Source organism: Podospora pseudocomata, assembly GCF_035222375.1.
Source record: "Podospora pseudocomata strain CBS 415.72m chromosome 2 map unlocalized CBS415.72m_2.2, whole genome shotgun sequence".
Classification (NCBI taxonomy): Eukaryota; Fungi; Ascomycota; class Sordariomycetes; order Sordariales; family Podosporaceae; genus Podospora; species Podospora pseudocomata.
Window position 1 is genome coordinate 2706775 of NW_026946366.1, and position 22290 is coordinate 2729064.

The 22290-nt window shown below is 53.2% G+C and overlaps 8 protein-coding genes across 8 annotated transcripts; 4 read left to right on the plus strand and 4 right to left on the minus strand.

Annotated features, from left to right (window-relative positions):
- The first annotated feature begins 102 nt into the window (after positions 1-102).
- On the plus strand, positions 103-7468 carry QC762_212510 (uncharacterized protein). Its single transcript, XM_062888146.1, has 2 exons — positions 103-3882; positions 3953-7468. Exons 1-2 carry the CDS (start codon positions 2119-2121, stop codon positions 7151-7153), a joined length of 4965 nt encoding a protein of 1654 aa, XP_062746355.1. The 5' UTR covers positions 103-2118; the 3' UTR covers positions 7154-7468.
- A 108-nt stretch (positions 7469-7576) lies between these two features.
- On the minus strand, positions 7577-9895 carry QC762_212520 (uncharacterized protein). Its single transcript, XM_062888147.1, has 11 exons — positions 9134-9895; positions 9040-9068; positions 8739-8981; positions 8597-8683; positions 8516-8541; positions 8436-8462; positions 8297-8383; positions 8119-8247; positions 8052-8062; positions 7956-7984; positions 7577-7896 (listed from the first exon to the last, which is right to left on the minus strand). Exons 1-11 carry the CDS (start codon positions 9244-9246, stop codon positions 7820-7822), a joined length of 858 nt encoding a protein of 285 aa, XP_062746356.1. The 5' UTR covers positions 9247-9895; the 3' UTR covers positions 7577-7819.
- QC762_212530 (uncharacterized protein) lies at positions 8920-12185 on the plus strand. Its single transcript, XM_062888148.1, has 2 exons — positions 8920-11063; positions 11124-12185. The coding sequence occupies exons 1-2, from the start codon at positions 10288-10290 to the stop codon at positions 11764-11766; spliced, it is 1419 nt and encodes a 472-aa protein (XP_062746357.1). The 5' UTR covers positions 8920-10287; the 3' UTR covers positions 11767-12185.
- Positions 11750-14837, minus strand: GYP1 (GTPase-activating protein). Its single transcript, XM_062888149.1, has 6 exons — positions 14489-14837; positions 14396-14414; positions 14314-14323; positions 14121-14246; positions 12765-14070; positions 11750-12706 (listed from the first exon to the last, which is right to left on the minus strand). Exons 1-6 carry the CDS (start codon positions 14531-14533, stop codon positions 12440-12442), a joined length of 1773 nt encoding a protein of 590 aa, XP_062746358.1. The 5' UTR covers positions 14534-14837; the 3' UTR covers positions 11750-12439.
- A 1-nt stretch (position 14838) lies between these two features.
- QC762_212550 (uncharacterized protein) lies at positions 14839-15664 on the plus strand (the record flags this gene model as incomplete). The annotated part of the gene is made up of 2 exons (XM_062888150.1): positions 14839-15182; positions 15244-15664. The coding sequence occupies exons 1-2, from the start codon at positions 15139-15141 to the stop codon at positions 15662-15664; spliced, it is 465 nt and encodes a 154-aa protein (XP_062746359.1). The 5' UTR covers positions 14839-15138.
- A 635-nt stretch (positions 15665-16299) lies between these two features.
- On the plus strand, positions 16300-18576 carry QC762_212560 (uncharacterized protein; the record flags this gene model as incomplete). The annotated part of the gene is made up of 3 exons (XM_062888151.1): positions 16300-16586; positions 16999-17203; positions 17281-18576. The coding sequence occupies 3 exons, from the start codon at positions 16300-16302 to the stop codon at positions 18574-18576; spliced, it is 1788 nt and encodes a 595-aa protein (XP_062746360.1).
- Positions 18577-18856: 280 nt separating this feature from the next.
- On the minus strand, positions 18857-19804 carry QC762_212570 (uncharacterized protein; the record flags this gene model as incomplete). The annotated part of the gene is made up of 1 exon (XM_062888152.1): positions 18857-19804. The coding sequence occupies one exon, from the start codon at positions 19802-19804 to the stop codon at positions 18857-18859; it is 948 nt and encodes a 315-aa protein (XP_062746361.1).
- Positions 19805-20420: 616 nt separating this feature from the next.
- QC762_212580 (uncharacterized protein) lies at positions 20421-21770 on the minus strand (the record flags this gene model as incomplete). Its single annotated transcript, XM_062888153.1, has 3 exons — positions 20421-21201; positions 21256-21489; positions 21691-21770. The coding sequence occupies 3 exons, from the start codon at positions 21768-21770 to the stop codon at positions 20421-20423; spliced, it is 1095 nt and encodes a 364-aa protein (XP_062746362.1).
- Positions 21771-22290: the final 520 nt, after the last annotated feature.

The window sequence follows — 22290 nt, forward strand, 5'->3', positions numbered from 1 at the left end:
AGGTCTTTCCGCCACATGCACGGACCAGCCGCCAGCCAGCCAGCCACGCCCAGCCCTTTAATGGCACCAGCAGCTGGCTTTGCGCGACGCAGAGCCAACTTTTCTCTTTCAACGACATCCCGTGGCTCTGTTCCCAAAACCTCTTCTCAACCCAAACGGAAATCCCCAACAATTCTCCTAACTGCCTTACTGGGTGTTGCGCGCTCAAGTCACGGCTTTTTCATACTCACTCCTCCATTCCAGCCCACTCGTATAGGCAATTCTGGGCCTGGACAGAGATTTGGAGCGTTGTTTAATTTCGGCGCCCGTCGATTCGCTCTCACTTCTTCATCACACTACAGACGCGTCGGCCTGCTTTTTAATCATTTGAAATTAGTCCAGCCCTGGGTTTTCTGTCTAGATATACGCGGAAAATGTTGTAAGGCGCCGGGCAGGCTCTGCTAACGAGACGTACGTCGCCTGCGAAAGGACGGTGGTGATGACGTGTCTCTGCCACACAACACCGCGGAAGGGATTTGTGTTGCAAACACTGCTGGACACACAAGACACAGCTACAACAAAGGGTATGCATAAACTCATCCGTCCCCCCAAAATTTCCACAAGAAGACTTGAGCAAGCAGCTGGATGTTGTATCTCCCTTATCGGCCATGAAAGAATACCTGGAAGTGCCTGTTCAATCACGCAGTCTGGATTCCGCAGCCGGCGATCTGCAGTGCGGACTCCGAAGGACTTGCGAAGAGCGACGGCAGCCAACGTGGAGCGGTGGCTACAGAGGAGGGCCGTTATCTGACTGCAAGTAACACTTAAACTCCTGTCATGGGACCAAGTGCAGAACACGCGATGGAGAGCAACCACAGCAGCAGAGAGAGCAGACGGGACAGCCACTGGCAATAATTCAATGTCACAGTCGTCGGCCCATCCATCCCTGGTTAATTGTCCCATGCACAAATCCAGATCTTCTCTGGCTTGCAGAAGAGCAGAAGCACCTGATGGCCGAGCTGCTGCGGGGCATCCTGAGGTGCGCTGTGCTCCCGGCCTTCTGGCTTCTGGGAGAGGGGCACTTTCAGGGGGGTCCCCGCCCAGCCCACCTCACACCCACACACACCTACAGACACACACAACACACACCATGGAATCATCTCTTACCCTTGAGATCGGACTGATGAATGATGGCCACCAGAAAATGGGAGGAATCTGTTCTGCAAGACACTGCCTGTCTGAAATGCAGTCCATCCATCAAGGACATCATCTTCCGGTTTGCCCGGTTGGTTCCAGCCATTGGGAAAATTAAGCCCTGGGCGCAAATAGTCACCCGGCATTCCGAGATCAGTCACTCAACACACCACAGCACCACGGCCCGGACAGAGAGGCCAGCATCGACGTCGCGGAACCACTGCCCGACACACTGGACACAGACAGGCCGGTCTCGAGAATCAGCTTAGCGACCCTCGGTTGCGACTGCGATAAAATGACTATTGAATCAACACAGAACCGTCTCTGAGTCTCTCATGATACCGTATTGTCCCTCGCCTTCTCTCGCCGTGGTCTGCTGGCTGCTGGCTGCTGGTGTGGTGGTGGTGGTGTTCTCTGGTGTTGCAGGCTGCTCTCTGCTCTTCCTGGGTTGGATGGTGGCTCTCTTGGCTCGGAGGATGGAGATACTCTCCAGTCGTTGGCTGCTTTTTGCTCACGTCGCACAATGGCGCATTGTTTTTTTGCCGGGATCTTTGTTGGTGCTGCAGGTTGACTGACACTTTTCCGCTTTAGACACATCGCACTAGTCCGAATTCAGAAACGCCCCATACACAACTCGCTGCATGCACTTAACCGATTTGTGAACCTCTCCTTTCGTTCGTTTTGTTGCAAAATACCCGATTTCACGAATCCCGATTCTTCTATCCAAGTGCTTCACTTCCACCATCACCAGTTGTCCAACTACCGATATTACGACTGAGGTTTCGAAGAGTTTGAACGACTTTTTTTTCGATCGAAGCCGATATCACCATTGTTGGTGGCTATTTCACGATTTCCGCCAAGTCCCACCTGTCAAATCGTTTAGTTGCATATAGGTTGCCGAGTCACGTGGCACCCCTTTTTGCCTCGTCAACCTGAAGGAGGACCATGGACCAAAGCCATGGCCACGACAGTGGCATGCCGGACTGGGACCCCAATGCCTTTATATCTAATGACACATGGGATCATCAGTTCATGAACCCGAATTTGGGCTTTGATCAACCTAACGGAGGCGACCACAGCTTCCAGAACACAGAGTACCTCGGTTCGGCACCAATACACCCGCAGCTCTCTGGTGCTGCTGAGTTTCGGGATTTTGATCCGTATCTATCACAACACAACCCTGGCAACTTGTGGTCGAACTCCAGTCAGACGGAAGCCCAGTATGGACAGGATTCAGCGATCGACCCCTCATTCTATCAAGAACAACATCAGCATCATGCAAGAGAGCCAAACCCGACCACCAACAGCCGGTTCGCCCTCAACGTTCCCCAAAACGATGACTTTGGCTCTCATCTGCATGCCCCGAACAACCAGGAGGCGACTCACAGCCTTCTTGATACACCCGAACCCACACAAAATGCCTATGCTCAGAATTCCATGCCCCAATGGCATAATCAGGTAGCTGCAAGTTATGCCCCTGGCCACCAGTATGAGAACCCACTTGCTGTATCTCAGGCGGCAACTCTCACTCCACCAGTTCAAAACGGCTCCCCTTCTCCGTTTGGCTCTGCCCGCAACACCGCTGCGCAATATCAGCCAGAGGTACCGCCGGTACACCGCCAACATCAGCAACACCACCCTCAAATTCAACAGCAACATCAAGCTGTCAATGCTAGGTCTGTTCATCCTCAGTTTGCTGCGGGCATTAATGGGCAACCACAACAGCAGCAGCAGCATATGCCTGTTAACCAGCTGCCCATGTCCGGTGTTGGCAGCCCCCATGTATCACCCCAGCCACAGCCTGCCCAGAAAGCCATGGGACATCAACTGGCGCAACAAGCCCCGCGCTCCCAGCAAATGCCACAACAGATGGCCCAACATCTGTCTCCACAAGTACCGCACCAGCTATCGCCACATGTATCACAACCCCAGCAGGTGCCTCAGCAAGCGGTCCAACAAAATCCATTCCCCAAGCAAATCGAGCGCGCTCAGCAGCATCAAAGCGCCTCCATTCAATCTCCTCAGTCTGTTCCTGCTCAGCAGCCGATAAGTCAGCCTATCATCAGTCACTCACCACAGCCTCAACAGGGTTTGCCTCATCACCAGTTGCAGCAGCAGCAGCAACATCATTTCGTAGTGCAACAAGCGGCGTCTCCGCAGGGTCAAAAGCGGCCGTCCGATGCCCAACTTGTGTCTGCCATTGCAGCCAAAAAGGCCAGAATAGTATCTGCGGGACCAGCCATCTCGAACTCGCCCTTGCCAGTGCAGTCCCAGCCAGTGTTGTTCCAACTACCAGTGCCGGTGCAACAACGACCGCGCAATCTTGAGCCTGCTCCGCCGGTTTGCACCATCAACTTTGAAGACACCAAGCTTCTGGAATCTATTCGGGATCAAGATACGCTTAGGTTCCCTGGTGTTCCTAATATCGTGATCGGCGCGGAGCCGGTTAAGCTGAAGAGGAGCCCTCCAACAAAACGATATGTGACCCTCACTGCGAGACCTGGAAAGGCACCTCTCTTCCCTGGGATTGCTCGCGGCTGGATCATGGCTGAGAGTTTGGCTAACCACAACGAAGCCTACAAGAATGCAAAGACTGACGAGGAACGGTATCAGGCCGATACTCGACTTGATGTGGAGATGGCTAGGGCGGGCTGTGAAATGCCGGTGGAATGGATGAAGAAAGTGCTCAAAGAGCATTTGGGACCTAGGGTAAGGAAACCCTGTGTTAATCTGTTTTTCTCTATCGTTTGGACTGTGCTGACCTCAATATTTTGCGTAGGCTGCTCTTCCAGCTCCGCCACCCGAGCCAAAAAAGACGCTTATCAACGCGACTGAGAAAGTTCGGCTTCACCCTGCTCATCTGGTGAACAAGGGCTTGTTCGAAAAGGTCAATAACGAGTATTATCTATATGTGCTTGAAATTGCGTCTTCGTTGAGAGATGTACTCACTCGGCTCAAGAACCCCAACCAATCTGAGCCCAGAGAGACCAGAGATCCAGCAGAGCTGAAGCTGAGGCTCGAGCAGGCAATTGTGGCGGGGATCACATACGGTCATGATCAGGTGTTGGCAGAGTTGATCGTTGGGACTATCCCTGGGACTGCTGAGAAGAAGCAACCAGTAAAGAAGCAACATTTGGCAGTGGTGTTGTGCAACTTGGTCATCAAGTTTTATAACGCCGGTGAACTAAACTCGTCGCTGACCAAGGCAATCTTGAAGCTCTTCACTAGGTTCACAACCATGACAATGAAGCTGCTGACCCTGGTAAAGATGAAGCAGATCAAAGGCGTGGTGGGGAAGAAGGGCGACGACGAGACAAAAGCACTGGTTGCTCGCATTTTCGAAATCGCAGAGAGCAACCCAAGTGAATCAAGCGACAGCGAGAGCGACGCCGACTCTGACGCGCAAGAACCTAGTGGAAAAGCTAGCGGGGCGTCAAAGCAGAAGGACAGCAAGAAACTGTCCAAGGAGGGCTCAGCTTCAACCAGCTCCAAGTCAACAAACGCAATTTCTGGCAGCGACTCCAAAAAGTTGCCCCCCACAACGTTAGCTTCCAAAATGGCTAAACCCAACAGCGACATCAAAAAATTGCCTGCAACCTCAGTGTCCAAGACGATGGGGCCTAATATTAGTGAGGTGAAGAAGAAGGTATCATCGTCAGCCTCGCTGCCTGCTGGACTCAAACGTTCGCGTGAAGATGATGCTGCTGGCGAGTCGCGCTCTTCTAAGAAGGCGGCGACTGAAAGTAGCACTTCCTCCGCTGCTGGCATAAAACCTCCGCCGTCATTGTTGTCTGGTAGTAAACTGCCTGCTGCCAACAAGGCTGCCGCCGCCAAACCTGCCACCACTGGTGCTTCGTCTACAACAGCAACAAGCTCCCAACCTAAAGCCCGGTCTGCCCTCCTGCTTCCTGGAAAAACCCGCCCACTCACAAAGCCCGCACCCACCAAGCCTGAGCCTCCCAAGCCCATTGTCAAGCCTGTCGAGTCCAAGGCTCCAGTGGCAAAGGTTACCAAGCCTAGAGCTACCGAGACTCCCAAGGAGAGCTCGTCATCTAGATCTGCCTTCTCTGCTTTGATGGATGAAATTCACCAGCCCAAGAAGGTCAACACGCCAGTTCTGCCCACCAAGGCCACTCCAGAGGTTCCGTTGAACGAGACTCCTGAGGAGCGCAAGCGTCGTCTGCGGAAGGAAGAGCGACGTGCACTGAGACTCAAGGTTACTTTCAAGCCTGGCGATAATCTGGTACAGATCCGCGAGTTTGCTCGTGAGCCCGAGGAAATCGAGAATAGTGCCAAGATGGCCGGTGGCGCCAACAAGTACGACGAAGCCGAGAGCTTCCGTAAGGTCAATAGCAAACTCGGCATCAGAGCCCACGAAATCGAGGACCGCGACTGGGAGACACCCGTTGCTATTGACTTTTCCCACATCCCTGCCGACAAACGTACCGAAACTTTTGAGACTCGCGGTGGGCTTAAGACCTTTGAGACGGACGAGCAGCGCTTCATTGCCGAGCATGACCGCAACGAGTTGGTCGTGATTTACAACCACCTCAACGACATACCTCCCACCCCACGTTCGCCACAATACGAGCCCAGCCTTAGCAGTTCCGGTTCCGAATTGCGCTTGCCTCTCGACACTCCTAACTACGACGAGATCAGAGTGCGCGCTGATGAGTGCAGAAAGTTCGGCACCCGCCAAGCTTCCCGCTTTGCGCAAGGCCGCCTCGAAAGCAAGACACAAGCTGAGAGAGTGCAGGCAAAAGCCAAGTCGGTCCAACAAGATCCCAATACATTCTACAGCCCGACAACTGCTGTTAGTCGCGATCAAGGGACCTACGAGGTTATTGATTCGGATCGCCTCAAGAATTGGAGAGATCCCAACCCGCTTCCGGCTCCTGATCCAACCAAGACTTCAGAGGAAAGACTCGACGCCGTACTTAAGGCTTTGGATATGCTAGTGAGAACCAACGTTGCTTCTGTGTCTGCTCGGAGAGCGCAAGTGACATCAGTCGCCCCTGCTCAAGCTAGTGCTCCTATGAGTGTGATTCCAGCGCAGGTTGCGGTGTCTGCGCAGCCTTCAGCCTCAACGCCAGCAGCTGCTCCTTCACAAACCGCAGCTGCTGCTCCCGATTATTCTGCGCAATGGGCTCAGTACTATCAACAGCAAGCTCAGCAACAGGCTTGGTACAATCAGCAACAACAAGGCTCGGCACAGGCACCGGCATTTGCTGCTCCCCAAGCTCAACAGCAGGCGCCTGATGTCGCTGCCCTTCTCGCTCAGCTAGGTGGTCAAGCTGCTGCTTCTCAGCCAGCAGTTCAACCCCAAAACGCCCAGCTCCAGGCTGTTGTCGCCGCACTCGCTGGTAGCAACCAAGCCCAGGGCCCCGAACTCCAGGCCATCATGGCTGCGCTCGCCGGAAACAACCAGCCTCAAAATGCTCAGTATGTCGCCAATCTAATGGAGTGGGCGCAGAGTCAATCTGGCGCCGCGAAGCCGACTTCAACAGCAGCCCCGACTGCCGCCTACAATGCTGCCGCCCACCCTAACTACCAAGCTCAGTCGAACTACGGCCAGCAACAGCAGCAGCACCAGGGCGGCTATGAGTCCCGCTCCTACAACCAGTCCAACCAAAGCCGTCCCGGCAACGACTTCTCCGCCTCCATGTACGACGACGAGGGATACGTCCCTCCTCCTGCGAACAACAACACTGGTGGCGGCAACTACGGCCGTGATCGTGATTGGGATAGTAATCGGGATGGTCCTGGCGGCGGCGGCGGTGGTGGCGGTGGTCGCCGTAACAAGAAGCACAAGAAGCACGGCGGTGGTCATCACGATAGGGACAGGGATAACAACAACAAGGACGACGTCCCTGAGCACCTCCGTAATATCAACACCCGGCTTATCGGCACGAAGCAATGCGCATTTTATGCCAAGGGGACCTGCGCTAAAGGGGACAAGTGCACTTTTAGGCACGATTAATGGGGACAAGAACATTGTTCCAACATAATTCTTTCCTCTGTTATCGGTTTTATTGAGAAGCGGTGTCTTGGCATGGGCATTGCATTATTGCATTATCAACGACGACGAAAATTTTTACACGGTTTTTTCTGCTTCCATTGGGGCAGTTGCTATTATCATAAAACTTCAGCGAAGTATTGCATTTTCGGCGCCAAGGGGGGATGCGTAATATAGTTCAGTGAGAAGGGGTTTCATACTTGTGACTGGTAGGGAATTGTGAGCAATTGTATTTATATGGGGTGGGGAACGGAGAGAGAGAAAGCGGAAAAGGAGGGTGGATTTTAGGTACACTAGGTTTACCTTACAGTATTTTAATCCATGAGTGATTACATTACTTTGCTTGTTTTATTTTCTCGGGCTGACACGTTGCGACATTTGAGAGATTGTTACCATTTCTGTATTCTATTTTCGGAGCATCTCACAACAATTTCTGAGAGTTATGATCAGATTCTATAATCAAACCAAACGACTTCATGCTGTGACCTCTGTTTCCACTACACCAGGCTTCCAGTCCCCCCAAGCTAAATATGTGCAATGATGAGTACCAACAGACAGACTCATTGATATCAATAAATGCCAGTCTTCCCAAAGCGCCAACATGCTTCCCCATGCTCAACCTCCTTCGCCTCAATGGGCATGCGGCCCTGTCAAGTTCATTCTGTGTACAATGACATCGCGGATTGTCTCAACCTTTGCCATGGCGCCTGTGAGAAGCGGATTAGTATCTGGCGGTTCTGTGTAGGTAGTTGAAAAGAGAACTCACCATCTCCTGTATCGCCGCAAGCGAGGGTCCTATTAATTCAGTAGTCAGTTTCATATTCGAAGTAGTGATGTCAGCTCAAAAAGCGGCAAATCCTACTTGGAGATGGGCTGTGTCACGAAACGTTAGCATCACTCCCATAGCAGCATCAAGGGTATATGCTGACCGGGATAACTTGAAACCAACCATCGATCAGTCTCGCAGCTCCGTCTGGGTCGAGCAGTGTCTCTCTGACGCCCCAGTCCTCCCGTAAGGTGCGAATCTGCTTTGCTGTGATGGGGTGTCTCCACATGGCCTACGAACATGTCAACTCTCACTCCACGGTCTTGGGTAAGAAAGCTTACCGAGTTCATGGCTGGCGCAACGGCAATGTATTTCTTTTTGAGATCAATCGAACCGTCGGTATCCCAGGCTCGTATAACGGATGTGAGCTATATAGGAGTGAGCGGCAGTCTCGTAAAAAGAAGGGATGAGGAACATTACAAGGTTGTCAGACATGCCGTTGACGATCTCACACATCATTTAGTACACATAACATGGCATTTTCCTAGAGAGAGTCCAACCTTGGCGAGGGTGTTTGCACTTAGAGCTACCAGATTATTAGCTGCCATGTAGAGAAGGGCGGACTTGGGTATAACACATACGAGCAATGACAAGCATATCAGCCCCTATTTCTACCGTCAGCACCCCGTCCCAATCCAACTGAATAAGATCACCCACATCTTCGGAGTCTGTTGAGAAACAGCAATTAGTAACGATTGTCAGCCAGCTGCCGAAAACAGACACAAGTCCAGGGGTAAAAGGTCACAAACTCGATATGCAATATACTCGCTCCCCTCTTCCAAGGCTGCGGCCCCCACTCATCCTCGTCTCGATAGACTGCGTCGACATTGGGCAGATGAAGCAGGGACGAGACGGTAGGCTGCTCATCACTTTGGCCGTTGAGGAACTCGCTGGCGGATTTGGTCAGGATGATACGGATCGAAAGATTAGCTGCATATGGCGCGAGGGCTTCGACGATGACGGGGACTGGCAAAAAAGCATTAGGGTCACATATACAAGGCTGGTAGAGGTGAGAGAGGCGCACGTTTGATTGTGGCTACAGAACCCGACGCTCTATCATACATATTAGTCTCTAGCCTCACATCCAAAGAGTGCCAGGAAAATGGGCAGGCGCATACGCAAGAAGCAGATGCTTCTTCCCATCATGAAGAGCTCGCGCTAGTGAGGCGACGGAATTGGATTCAGAAGTCATGAAGTGGTTGTCGTGGGCGTTGCCGACTGCCTGCAGCATGGTGTTATTTTGCAAGAACAAGTGTGCGAATACTCCGTGACTGGGGATGGTCGTCAGACCGGATGCCGAACGGGACGTTTGCAACAGCCGAGCTACTTCCTGCTGGTCAGTTTTTTTCGGCAAAAGATGTCGATTCTTTTTTGATGATACGGCCGATACTTCCCCACATTCATTGAGTCAAATATATACGTTGAATCGTGATAGTTGCAAGCAGGAAGGTACGATAGAGCAGTTCAGGTAATGAAGCATGAAAGGTGCGATGACAAACCCGATTACGGAGGGGTGGTCTCATGGTATATCGGTAGGTATTTAGTTCTAGACCTGTCCACGTTTACACATTACTCACGTCGTATATCAAAGCAAATCTAACCTATTTGCAGCGGGATCGTGCTCTTCTTGCCAAATCTTTGTTTGCTAGCATCCGTTAGAGCTCATGCGGTAGCTTACGATGAAGTGACGTTGGGACGACCACACGCCACCAAAGCCTCAGTCAGGTGAGGGGTCCATCCCCATGAGAACTGGCTACGTCATAACCCTAACCCGGCGTCTGCTGCCTCTCAAGCTTGAGAGCGTGCGTAACAATGCAACAATGCCAGCCCATTCTGGAGTGTCCCTATGTAATGAGGCTCAGACAAACAAAGAGCTTCAAATAATACCCCATACCACTTGAAATCAAGATATCTTAGCTCTCAGTGTCTCAGAAGCTTGGTTAAGGCCTGAGCTTGTCACCGCTTGGATCGTCCTGCAGGCTGCCCCACTAATAGCAGCACCCCGGATTGCGATTAAGCGTGCAATTAACCAATCAGACGCGTCTGGTGGGCTGACCTTCGCGCGTCACAAGCTTCGCATCACATCGCAGGTGCTGCGCAGCTCTCACAGCTCTCACAGCTCTGTCCCTTGACACCGACATATCCAACCTGTCATTTAATCGCAACCAACCCCGCTAGTTCTTTCACACTTCCACCCATCAATTGAACCAATTCTACCACTTCATCTCAAATTTACCACTTGAAAATCGTTAAATCACACGAATCACCAACAATGGCGACTCCCACAGCCGCCTCAACAGGCACTGCGACTCCCCTCGAGCTCGACCCTGAGCAAGCCCAGCAGAGCCTCAAAATCTCCCTCGCCGACCTCGCCGCCAAAGCCGCCGCCCTCTTCGCCCAGAAGAAATACGAAGATGCCGCCGAGCAGTACGCCCGCGCAGCCGAGATGCAAGCCGAGATGAACGGCGAGATGAGCCCCGAGAACGCAGAGATCCTCTACCTCTACGGGCGCACCCTCTTCAAAGTCGGCCAGAGCAAGTCGGACGTTTTGGGCGGCAGCGCGCCACAGGCTAAGAACCAGGCCAAGCCCAAAGCTCCCAAGAAGAAGACCGCTGCTGCCAATGGCGCTAAGAACGGCGAGGGCAGCTCCTCTTCTGCCGCCGCGAAGGCTGGGGAAAAGGTAGAGAAGGTGGTTGCTGAGGCTGCTGGGAAGGAGGCGGAGAAGGAGTCGGGTGCTGAGATCAAAAAGCCCATGTTTCACTTTGAGGGAGACGAGAATTTTGTTGATTCTGACGAGGAAGAGGAGGAGGGAGAGGAAGGAGAGGGTGAGGAGGAAGAGGAGGATGACGATCTTGCGACTGCGTTTGAGATTCTTGACCTGGCGCGTGTGCTTTTCCTCAAGAAGCTCGAGGCGTCACAGACCGAGAGCGAAGGAAAGGGCAAGGAAGCTGCCGAGGAAGGCAGCGATAACCCCAATATTCGTCACTTGAAGGAGCGTCTGGGTGATACCCACGATCTCCTCGCCGAGATCTCGCTCGAAAATGAAAAGTATGCACCCTCATCACCATCCCTCACCCAAGTTATCACCCGCTAATCTTAGTTGATCAGATACCACACCGCCATAAACGACGCCAAAGCCGCCCTCAAATACAAACAAGAGCTCTACCCCTTCGAATCCGAAATCATCGCCGAGGCCCACTTCAAAGTCTCCCTCGCCCTCGAGTTCGCCTCGGTGACCAAGCAATCAGACGACGACACAGCCGAAAGTAAAGACGCCTCCTCGGGAGAGGTCGACCAATCCCTCCGCGACGAGGCGGCCGCCTCTCTGGAGCAGGCCATCAACTCGACCAAACAGAAGCTCCAAAACAAGGAAGTCGAGCTCGCCACCCTCCACAACCCCGAGGAGAACGACTCGACTCGCGAAGAAATCTCCAACGTGAAGGAGATGATCAGCGACATGGAGCAGCGCCTCAAAGACTTGCGAGCTCCGCCCATCGACATCAGTTCTGCGCTTGGGCTGCCGTCTCGATCGGAACAGGAAAAGCAAAAGGCGGATAATCTTGTGCTTGGGTCGGTGTCAGATGAGGTCAAGAAGAATGCGAATGATTTGACCGGACTGGTGAGAAAGAAGAGGAAGGCGGAGGAGAGTGTTACTGTGGAAGAGGTGAAGGAACAGGAACAGCCTGAGGCGAAAAGGGCCAAGTCGGAGGATGTATTGGGGGCGGCTTCTGCGGCGCCGACTGCTAACTAGGAAGAGCAAAGGAGGGTGTGGGAGGAGGAGAATAGGAGGTTGATGGAGAAGTACAAGGCTGTGTGGCCCTGTCGGGGGTGGTCTTGCGTCAATGGAATGTATGAACAGCAGTGATTTTCTTTTTGTTTTGTTTTATGGGCTTTTCTATAATTGGTACAGGCGCGCTTTTTAATCTCTCTCTCCCTCCCTCTCTCTCTCTCTCTCTCTCTCTCTCTCTCTCTCTCATATCATCATCAAAAACTTGGATGGGTTATTCAAGGGGAGCTAAAGTTGGGAATGGGAAAGAGGAACAGATGTCAAGATGACATGGTCTAGTTTAGGTATATTAACCCTGGACAAACAAGGCTAGCAAGGTAGTCTTTGAATCAACACTCCAAAGAGGTTCAGAATCAAAAGCAATGTGTGCCACTCTTCAATCGAGCATTGATTAACTAGTACTGTATATTTGAATCCCGCACCAACTTGACAACCGCGCTTTTCTTGCTCCAGCAGTCTCGTTGCCCCTATCCTCGTCTCATAATTTTGTTCAGTTTTATCTTCCCCATGCGTTACCCCCAAATTGTTCCAGCCATCTTTTCCTCCCAAATTATTACAACTTGCTATGCTGAAAATGTGACCCCAACCCATAGCACCAAAAGAAAAGCTCGCTCGCCCTCATCCAGTCTTTCATCCCTCACAGAGTAAAGTTCATACTCGCACTCCTACTCCCCTCCCCACCCTGCCCTTTCAAATGGGCACTCGACCCCTTGAATAGACTCTGCCAGATATAGGCTTCGCTCAGCAGCAGCTCAATGTCCTTTTCCGTCCAGTCCCCCGTCGGCAACGACTGCAAAAACATCATGATTTCTTGAAAGTCCATCTTTACCAGCTTGTCTGACCACTTTACCAAAAAGGCGGCACAGACGTATAGGTGGAATTCCGAGAAGCCTTGTTCTTCCGCCTGTTGATTTGTTAGCTTGTTTCTCCCCAGGAATGCAAAGGGGGCCAGAAGGGCCTACCATGTATGTATCCCACATCCGTATCGTGTTCTTGACACTTATTTCTCTCATCAACAGGCAGTTCATCCACCTGAAACTAAACTGGATGAATTCCACCTGCTCCTTCTCCAAGTGCTTCGCCAGCCCGGCATCAATTCTCGCCGTCAGGTCCCGCAGTGCCGAAACCTGTCTCTGGATTCCTGGCTGTGCCACGATATAATGGTCCTGGATCCCGTCCAGCAATTTAGTTAGACACCAGAATGAATCCGCCTCCACCGCGTCAAGAACCGCCCTAGGGAGCTGCCCCGGATCCATACCACTTTCGATATCTGGGTCTGTGATATATGTTCCCAAGAAAACTTGCCAAAATGGTGTCACTAGGTCGTTGATACCCTGGACATAGCCGCTGGCCGGGTGACGGACAGCCCAAACGTACAGAATTCGCTCAAGAGACCGCTGCGTAGCTTCGTAGCTGTAGAGTTCGATATGTGGGTTTGTGCGGGGGACATCGATACTGATTTGATGCCAGATGGCCTCGTCTAGGCCTCGGTTCGTTCCTCGGGGTGGTGCACTGCTTCCTGGCGCTGGTTGCCCGCCTCCTCCGAAGGCTTGGCGCACGCCGTCAAGGTATTCTTTTCTTTTTCGTTCGAGTGTGGCTACCCTTCTTTCCGAGCTGGTAGGGAGATAGCTGAGAAGCAGTTGCCAGGTCATGGCGCGAACCTCTTCTGGGACGCCAGACCATGCCAGTGACCGGAGATCTGGTAGTGGGATAGTAGAGGCTTGGAGGAGCTTCTTGAACTTGTTTATTCTTGTTATCCTTGAATTTATGGCGTCAACTTCTTTCGGGGTGGCATTGGCGGGTATCGAGGGGTGGTTGATTAGGTGCAAGGCGTTTGCCGGATCGCGCAAGATCTCCTTATACTGTGGTCGTAGAATCTTTCCTTCACTCTTCTTCGGCATCGGGTAACTTGCTGCTGGCCTCTCGATCGCTATGTCTTCGCTGTTCGAGTAGCGTCTTTCTCGACCACCGCCATTGAGTCCGTCGTCCAGATGCGCCCTGCTTTGTTCCGCCTTTTTTCTTGTCCTCCTCTTCATGTTGGATAGACTGGGAAGCCCAAAATCGTCTCCGTCGTCCGACTCATAGTCATACATATCCTCTGCTTCGTCGGCGGTCCAGTCATCGTTGGTACTGGAAAGAAAGTTCATGTATTGCTTGAAAGGTGGTGATTTGCTGGTTCGTGTGGTCGGGGATTGTGTCGGGACTCGTTCAAGGGCCGACGTCGCTGATGGCGGGGTTCTTGGGCGCGATCCGGACCCAGATATATTTCTACCCCCTGATCAGTCCTGCACATGGAAATGTCCTGGGGGAAAACCCACAAGGAATCAAACTTGAGAATGTCGGCATGTGAATAGGCGGCGCCGACTACCAGACTCGAGTCGCGTGCTGGCCTCTTTAAAGGCGGGGTGTCCCGCTGAGGGGCCTTCCAGAATGGTGAAGCAGAGCTGTCGATGTCACTGTCAGTATCCCTGAGAATACACAGCAGGTTCCTCTAGAAGGTGTATTGCATACTCGGACCTCTCTACAATCCATCCAAGGGTATAGTTAGTATGCAGGTATTCTGGGAATCAAAGCGGGCGCGAACTGCACATACCAACTTGCACCATCTCCTGCTGCAGAGCACAGTTCCGTCAGTCGCTGCCAGAGGTACATAGGATGGGCTGAGAACAGGCCGACGGAAGCTTACCTGGGGAGTGGCCTTCTTGCCGCCGGCGGAAGAAGAAAACATCATGAAGTACTGAAGAGGTCGTCTTGCAATGGCATGACCTTGGATCAGGAGACTGGTTGATTTATTGGTCTTGGTAGAGAGGCGCCAGTTCAATGTCTGGGCTTCAAGAGAGGCCAGCTGTTGCCAGCTTGGAGCCAGTTGATGGCCCTTTGATCGCTGGCTGGGCTAACACAGGAAGGTGCATGGCTGACTGACCTGAGGTGGACTGCCTGGCCAGTGCGTCATTCCCCATTCCCCGCCCAAGCGCCCGCAGCTGCGCAGATTCCAGGGGCCCAGCCACTGGGTGAATGCCTGGCCAGGCTGGGAGACCCACTTTGACACAACAGGAACTGCGCCTTGACTTTTTGGCAGCTTCGCAGTCGAACTCTGACTTCCAGTCAACAACTTTATCCGTCCTTCTCCAACCAGGAACGCATTTTTGATTGCCGGTATCAATTTCTTCATTTCGGAGCAGTTGGTCGTTGGTTCTCTTTTCACTTCTCTTACCGATTCTTCGCTTCGTTTGTTTTATATTCGGCGCCCGTACTTAATTCCACTACTCGGCGCGGGACCGCGTTTGACATCTTGACCACCACCACGACCAAAGGCGCGTGGAGAACACCGACATCATGACAGAACCCGAGAACTTCGACGATGAGCTGTTTGCTGATCTGTAAGTCGCATCTTTTTATACTTCCTGATGGTCATGATGAGCAGGCGCTAACCAGCGACAGCTATAACGACGATGATGCGGCACCAGCGCCCAAGCCGGCTGCCGCAGCCCAGCCTGTTCAGTACGCAGCCGTGCAACCGACCATCGAGACCCGGCAGGAGGACAGCTACGACCCCAATCAATACAACGACTACAGTGGTGGAGGTGAAAATGGCAACATGAACCAGGACGATGAAGAAGAAGAGGACGATGACGATGACATTGATTTCAACCTCGGAAACGGCCCTTCGACCACGCTGGCCCCCCATGACCAGCAAGACTACAATGACAGCCATAACAACAACAACAACAACAACAACAACAACAACAGCAGCAGCAGCAGCAGCAACAACAACTCTCACCATGAGGAGAGGCAGTCCTACAGTGCGCCCTCGGCGCCTCCTGCTCATACCAAAGGCCCCAATGCCAAAGAAGACGGGTAAGTCAAAATCTCTGTTTGTTGACATTTGACAAGTGTGCATTATGAATCATGTGAACCGCGCCACTTCGATCGGACCACTATGCCGGTAGAGCAAGGTGGGAAGGGCTGGGAAAGGGAGGAAGCTGGGCAAGGGCTACGGGATCAAAGGCTGCGGCCTGGCATGGTTGAGGATATGGGAAACTGGGCCAGCAAGAGGCAGGTCTCGTGGTGGACAAAATCATGCAAAGATGATATTGCAGAGAGCGGTGCGACATGTGTGTTGCCAGGCAATGTGTAATGCCGTCAAGAGGAGGGCTGTGCTGTGAGGGTTGGCCTCCCAAAGACATACCGAAAACATGCGCCAAAATACGATAATGGATGAGGAGTCATGCTCCTGCCCTCTGTATCCCAGTCGCAGATAATCTTAGCTCTGAAGGCTAGAGAAAGATATCGCAGCGAATAGCGCAGCAACCAGGACAGACGTACCTAGCTTGACGATAGGCAAGAAGAGCTCGAGACAGGAAACAAGAAAGATTTCGACAAGACCTTTTGCTGGCACTCCTGCGCTGCACCTTCCTTCTCAGTTGTGGGAACCTGCTGTGCATCGCATCAGTTCTGAACAACGGCTTGAATTCTTCTGCTGCGACTGCCGCCACAATGGAGCATCACAACACGACTCGACCTCCGCCCTCTTCTCCCGAAGACTACATTCCTTTATCACCAAGCGATGCTTCTGGGAATGACGATGTACTCGGCCGAGACTACATTCCTCTTTCCTCCAGCGACTCCTCCCCGCCCATCTTTTCAACCTCATCGCCACTTTCATGCTCGGCCATCTCGCTAGGCACAGCAGAGGAACTAGGAGATCACAGCACCAGTAGCGAGGAAGGCGACTCGTGTGATGAACCCTCCCCGAGGATCATATACGCGAAGAAAGACAACAGGTGTGAACTTTAAGCAGCGGCGACCAAAAACACACACGGGAAGCAGCATTGGTTCAATGTTTGCTTTTCCAACCCACCCTCCCATCTTACTCTTTTTTATTTCTCCCGAGCCTGTCTCTCTCTCCCCCCCCCCCCTCTTTTTCCATCCGAACCGGTGTAGTCAGCCGGGTTTGTTTGCCGGCCAACCCAGCGGACAAGCATTTTGATACACAAAAACACAATCCAAGCTTTCCGGAGGTCGGAGGAGAGCAGGAGGAGGGGAGAAGGGGGGAACTGAAGGAATGATCTGGCCCTTCTTCTTTTTACTTGGCCGATAAGATGCTAACAAAAACAATGTTTCATGATTGTTATTTCATGAGATAAAAGAGAAAATGAAGCTAACTCTACGGCACGATGTGCCGCTGTATTTTAGAAAAATGTTCATCGGCGGTCTCAACTGGGAAACCACCGACCAGTCCCTCCGCGACTACTTTTCCACCTTTGGGGAGGTGGTCGAGTGCACCGTCATGAGAGATGGCGCGACGGGCCGGTCGCGCGGGTTTGGGTTTCTGACCTTTAAGGATCCCAAGACGGTGAATATCGTCATGGTGAAGGAACATTATCTTGATGGGAAGATTGTACGTCTTTGTTCCCCCCTCTTCCTTCCCTGTTGGTCATTTGTGAGAGATATACTGACTGGAGATGGGGAAAAAAGATCGATCCCAAGCGCGCCATCCCCCGTGATGAGCAGGAAAAGACAAGCAAGATTTTCGTTGGAGGCGTTAGTCAGGAAACCACGGATCATGAGTTCAGGGAGTATTTTGCCCAGTTTGGCCGGGTGGTGGACGCCACGTTGATGATGGACAAGGACACCGGTCGTCCGCGCGGGTTCGGCTTTGTCACGTTCGAGTCTGAGGCCGGGGTGGAGGCTTGTCTCTCTGCCAACCTTGAGATCCACGGAAAACCCATCGAGGTCAAGAAGGCTCAACCGAGGGGCAACCTCAGGGAGGAAGAGGAGAATAACCGCCGTGGTGGGGGTGCGGGAGGCAAGTTTGGGAAGCGTGGTGGACAGGGTGGGAATGGAATGGACGATGGGGGTCAGATGGGCGGGATGGGCGGGATGGGTGGTGGTCAGGGGGCCGGAGGGATGACGCCGCAGGTGATGGCGCAGTATTTCCAGCGGATGCAGCAGGCGATGAGCATGATGCAGCAGCAGATGATGATGAACCGGAACATGAACCCGGCCATGATGCAGATGATGCAGATGCAGCAGATGCAACAGATGCAGGCCATGATGCAGCAGGCTCAGGGTGGGAGAGGGGGCGGAGGACAGAACCCCATGGCAGCGATGGGGCAGATGAACCCGGCCATGATGCAGCAGATGCAGGCCATGATGGCTCAGCAGGCGGCGCAGGGAGGTGGTCCTGGCGGTCCTGGGGGGCCGATGCCTCCTGCTGGTGGCCCTGGAAGTGTCGGTGGTCCTGGTAGTCCCATGGGCATGCACGACCAGGTTGGCAGTCCCATTGGTAGCTCTGGTCAGGGAGGCGGCGGCAAGGCTGGTTTCAACGCCTACGAGCAGCAGCAGTTTGAGCAGCAAAAGTACGAGCAGCAGCAGCAGCAAGGCCGGAGGGGTGGTAGCAGAGGCGCTCCCGACATGCAAGCTGCCTACAACCAGGGAGGGTATGGCGGCAGCGGCGGCGGCGGTAGCATGAGCTCGCAGGGCGGACAGGGCGCTCCGACCAGCTGGGAGGGCATGTATGATGATGTCCCTCAGCCGATCATGTCTACCGGCGGTGGTAGCGGCTACGGTGGTGGAGGCCGGAATTTCAAGAACCGCGGACACAACAACCAGCACCAAATGTCCATGTCGCCTGGCCCGTCTGACCCTATGAACGCCCCTCCTGCTAATGCCCCGACGGGACCCAAGAACGCTGGTAGACCTGGCGCCAACATGTACCGTGGTGGTGGAAGGGGAGGTGCCCGTGGGTACCATCCTTATGCCAGAGGCTAGGGATCTTCTGGCAGGGATAAACGGGAATACCATCATGAGGAATACTACTGTTGAGCTTGGGGGGCGGGTGGTAGTTATCGACATGACGAGTGATGTAGGAGATGGGGAACTGGGGCAACAGAGGTAATTAACTGGGGAAGGGTCAAGGACAAAAGCCAAAAAAAGCCAAAACATAGGGAGTGGTTAGGTAGAGGTGTGGTGCCAGTGGGCTTCTTTGTATTATAGCTAGCACCTTTGCGCAATGATATTTGCTTTCATACCAGCGGTATTTGACCTTAGATCACTGATACAACCTCGTGAATTCCCCCTCCGGCGGCTGCAGCCAATTCCTCTCATCATACTTGTACCCCTCCCCCTGCTCAATAACATGAAAAGTATAAATAATCCTCCCCTTTTTGCTCAAATTCCTCTCACTCTTGTGAAGCAAATTCCCATGAATCAGCACCAAATCACCCGCCTTCACCTCCCCCATGACGTACTCTTCTTCCCCTACCTTTTTATCCTCCCCATACTTCATCTCCCTCGTATCCCTCGGAAACTGTCTTCCCTCATTCTCCACCATCTCCGTCCCCGTCCTCCCCCCTCTGACCAACCTCTGCCTGATCCGACTCCAAAGATGGCTCCCAGGCAAAAAACTCAAACACCCATTCTCCCTCGTCGCATCCTCAAGCGCATACCAAAACCCAACCGCAGACGGAGGGTCGGTGTACAGAAACGTGCTATCCTGATGAGGCGGCACCGCTCCCCCTATCTCGGGCTGCTTGCAGATAACCATGCTCTGCAAACACCTTGGGTCCTCGAAGCCGAGATCCTTTGCTACATCTTTTGGCAACGCCCTCTGCCCTGGCACCCCCTTCAACAGTTCCGCAAACGGGGGGGAGAGGCCGTGGAGAAAGTGACCGATCTTGTTGACGGCTAAATGTTTGGGTTTTGTGAGTTGGCCATCGGGGCCAAAGGCGTCTTGCTCGAAGAAGAAGCGGATTTTGTCGCCCGAGGAGAGGAAGTAGTCGTCGCCTACGTGGTCGGTGCCGTCTTGCCCGCCGGTGGAGAATTTTGTCAGGGGGTGGATGGTGATGTCGAGGGAGGAGAGGAGGGAGTGGGTTTCGTTGAGGAGGTTGGTGACGGTGGTGGGGGGGAGGGCCGAGGGGATGATGAGGTAGCCGTTGGTGTGGAAGAAGGAGAGTTGTTCCGGGGTGAGGCCGGGTTTGGGTTCCGAGGAGGTGGACATTGTATATTGAAGGGTATATCCAAAGTCCGAGGTGATGAGGTGAGATGAGTGCGATGGTGGTACGTGAGATGTGAAGATGAGGGTGTGATGGGCAAGCTGTGAGTGACGGGAGCTACCCCGCTAGAGATACACCGATAACCGTTGTTGATATCCGTGCCCCTCCTGATAACAAGGAGACATCACCACCACGGCAACACACAGGATCAAGTCAAGATGAAATCTTGAGGTAACAATGAGAAATGTATTTATATTCGCCAGGAAAAATCAAGCTTGCTTCAGGCCAGAAACTTCCATTCCTGACCCCCATCCCTAGCCCTTGTGATATCAACTCAAAAACCCTCAATGTACCTCGCCATAAAGAGAGAGCAATATACACAAAGAAATGTCCCAAATTTGCGATTCCCAAGCCAAGCGAAAAAGTCAAAGCCCAAGTCCGTAGATATCAACCGGTTCAAGTAAATCACCGCGCAAAAGAGTCAGGTATCCGAATAGAAGCATCGCACCGCAAATGACACCGCAACATCACAAGCCAAAAATCCAGTAACATCAGTCAGAAACCATCAACCCCCTGCCGCCATGGCCAACAACGCCATCCACCTTTTCCTTCTGCATCCGCTCACTTCCTCAAGACGGCATCATAGAAGCTCACCAGCCCACCAACTGCTGTGCCGACAAGCACACCCTTCCACCCCGAGTAGACAGCCCCGTTGATTCTCCCAACGTTCACTGGGTCAATTAGGCCGCCAAAGGTGACTCCCTGCGCATAGACCACATACGTCGCCAAAGCCTTGACGATGCTGAATGTCAACGGATCAACTGCGTACTCCTGTCCGACGTCCTTTCTTGGCCTGCCCCGTGTGACCACAGCCGGTCCAGAAGACGAGTGCGCGGCCGAGAGATTGAAGAAATAGCCAAACAGACTGGGGAGGAGGAACGACGTCAAGAACCACGTAAGCGCCGGGCCCCAAAATGACGCCGTTACCAAAGCAAACATATCCGGGAGCTTGACGGGATGATCATGCGTGCCCAAAAGGTTGATTGCCGGAATAGTAAACGCATAGCGGTCTGGTAGGAGTTCTTGGCGGAGCTTGTAGAGCTCAAACAGGGCGATCGTCGACAGAACAGAGTGAACCGTCGAAAGCCATTCTCTCGTTTGGTGCGTCGCCTCGGGGATCTTGGACTCGGAGTAAAGCGTGTTAAGCCTGGTCTTAACGAGAGCCGTGGAACGCTCCACCGATGCGGCAACGTCTGCTGGGGTGGCAGGAAGTTGGGGAAGGCGAGAGGCGAGGCTGAGGGCGCGGCCCGGGGTGCGAACGAGGGCGGTGGAGAGGGATTCAGTTTCATCTTCAGGAGCCTCCGGAGAAGTAACCGGCGATGGGGAAGCAGACTCGGCGGGACTGCGAGGGTGGTTAGCTACACCAAAGACAAGAGTCAGACAAGGAAGAACATACTCGACCACAACCTCCTCCTTGACCGGCAAGGTCTGCCGCCTCTTGGCAACTGTCTTGGTCACAGTCGCATCCAAAGTCACAGGAGCAAACTCCCGCTTCACCGGCGAGTTCTCTGAACGCGCGCGACTGCTGAAGTACCCCTTCAACTTGGGGTTGGCCTGAAACCGCGCCGGGCTGGCGCTGACGAACTCGTCGATGGCCTGCTCGAGATCCGACTTGAGAAGCTTCTCATAGCTGTGAAGGAGGGAGCGCGCGTGTTAGCCATGTCGCGTCATCGCGAGAGGGGGCGTCAGATAAGTTAAAGTGGAATGCGCTCGGCCAGTGCGTTGCATGCGCGCACGCGCAAAGTGCCAGTGAGGATAAGATAGGGCAAGTCCATCCCTTGCATGTGCATCCGAACAGTGTATATATGATGATAGAGAGAGTAAAACATACTTTGTGAGCCCGATCGCATCTGCCAGATCAACGAGATCCGACTTGCGCTGGCGCGACAGCCATCCGTTTCCGCTAGACATGTTTTTCTTGTTCTCTCCGAGTCAAGCGATCAAAAGATATCGAGTTGGATCGCACAAATGAAGCGATTGGGATAGGTTTCAACCTATGGGTACAAAAGCGGTGTAGGGCGAAAGACGGGGCGACAACAAGAGGGGTTACTTTTGAGTTGTTTTGTTTGTGTCGCGAAGTGGGCGGGTGGTTGTTGTTTGCAAGATTGGGGGAGGGGAGACCGGCAGAATAGGGCAGTGTGGGGAAATGAACTGGGATGATGCCGATGGGGGAACCACAACAACGTTGGACGGAGCTCTCGAGGATTGTGCTCTTTTGGGCTGACGACCTCCCAAACTGGCCAAAATTCGGGGGGCTGGGAGAGGATGGCCTCACTGAGGTCATCTGAGGAGGTAATGCGCTGGCCAATCAAGATTCTCTTGTTGTGACCTGTCAGCGATGGCCCTGCTTGTTGAGCTGTCAACCAGTTGGCTGGGCTATGTGCTGGCGATGAAGTAACAGCGGGGAGAGCTTTGAGGAGAAATCTGGAAT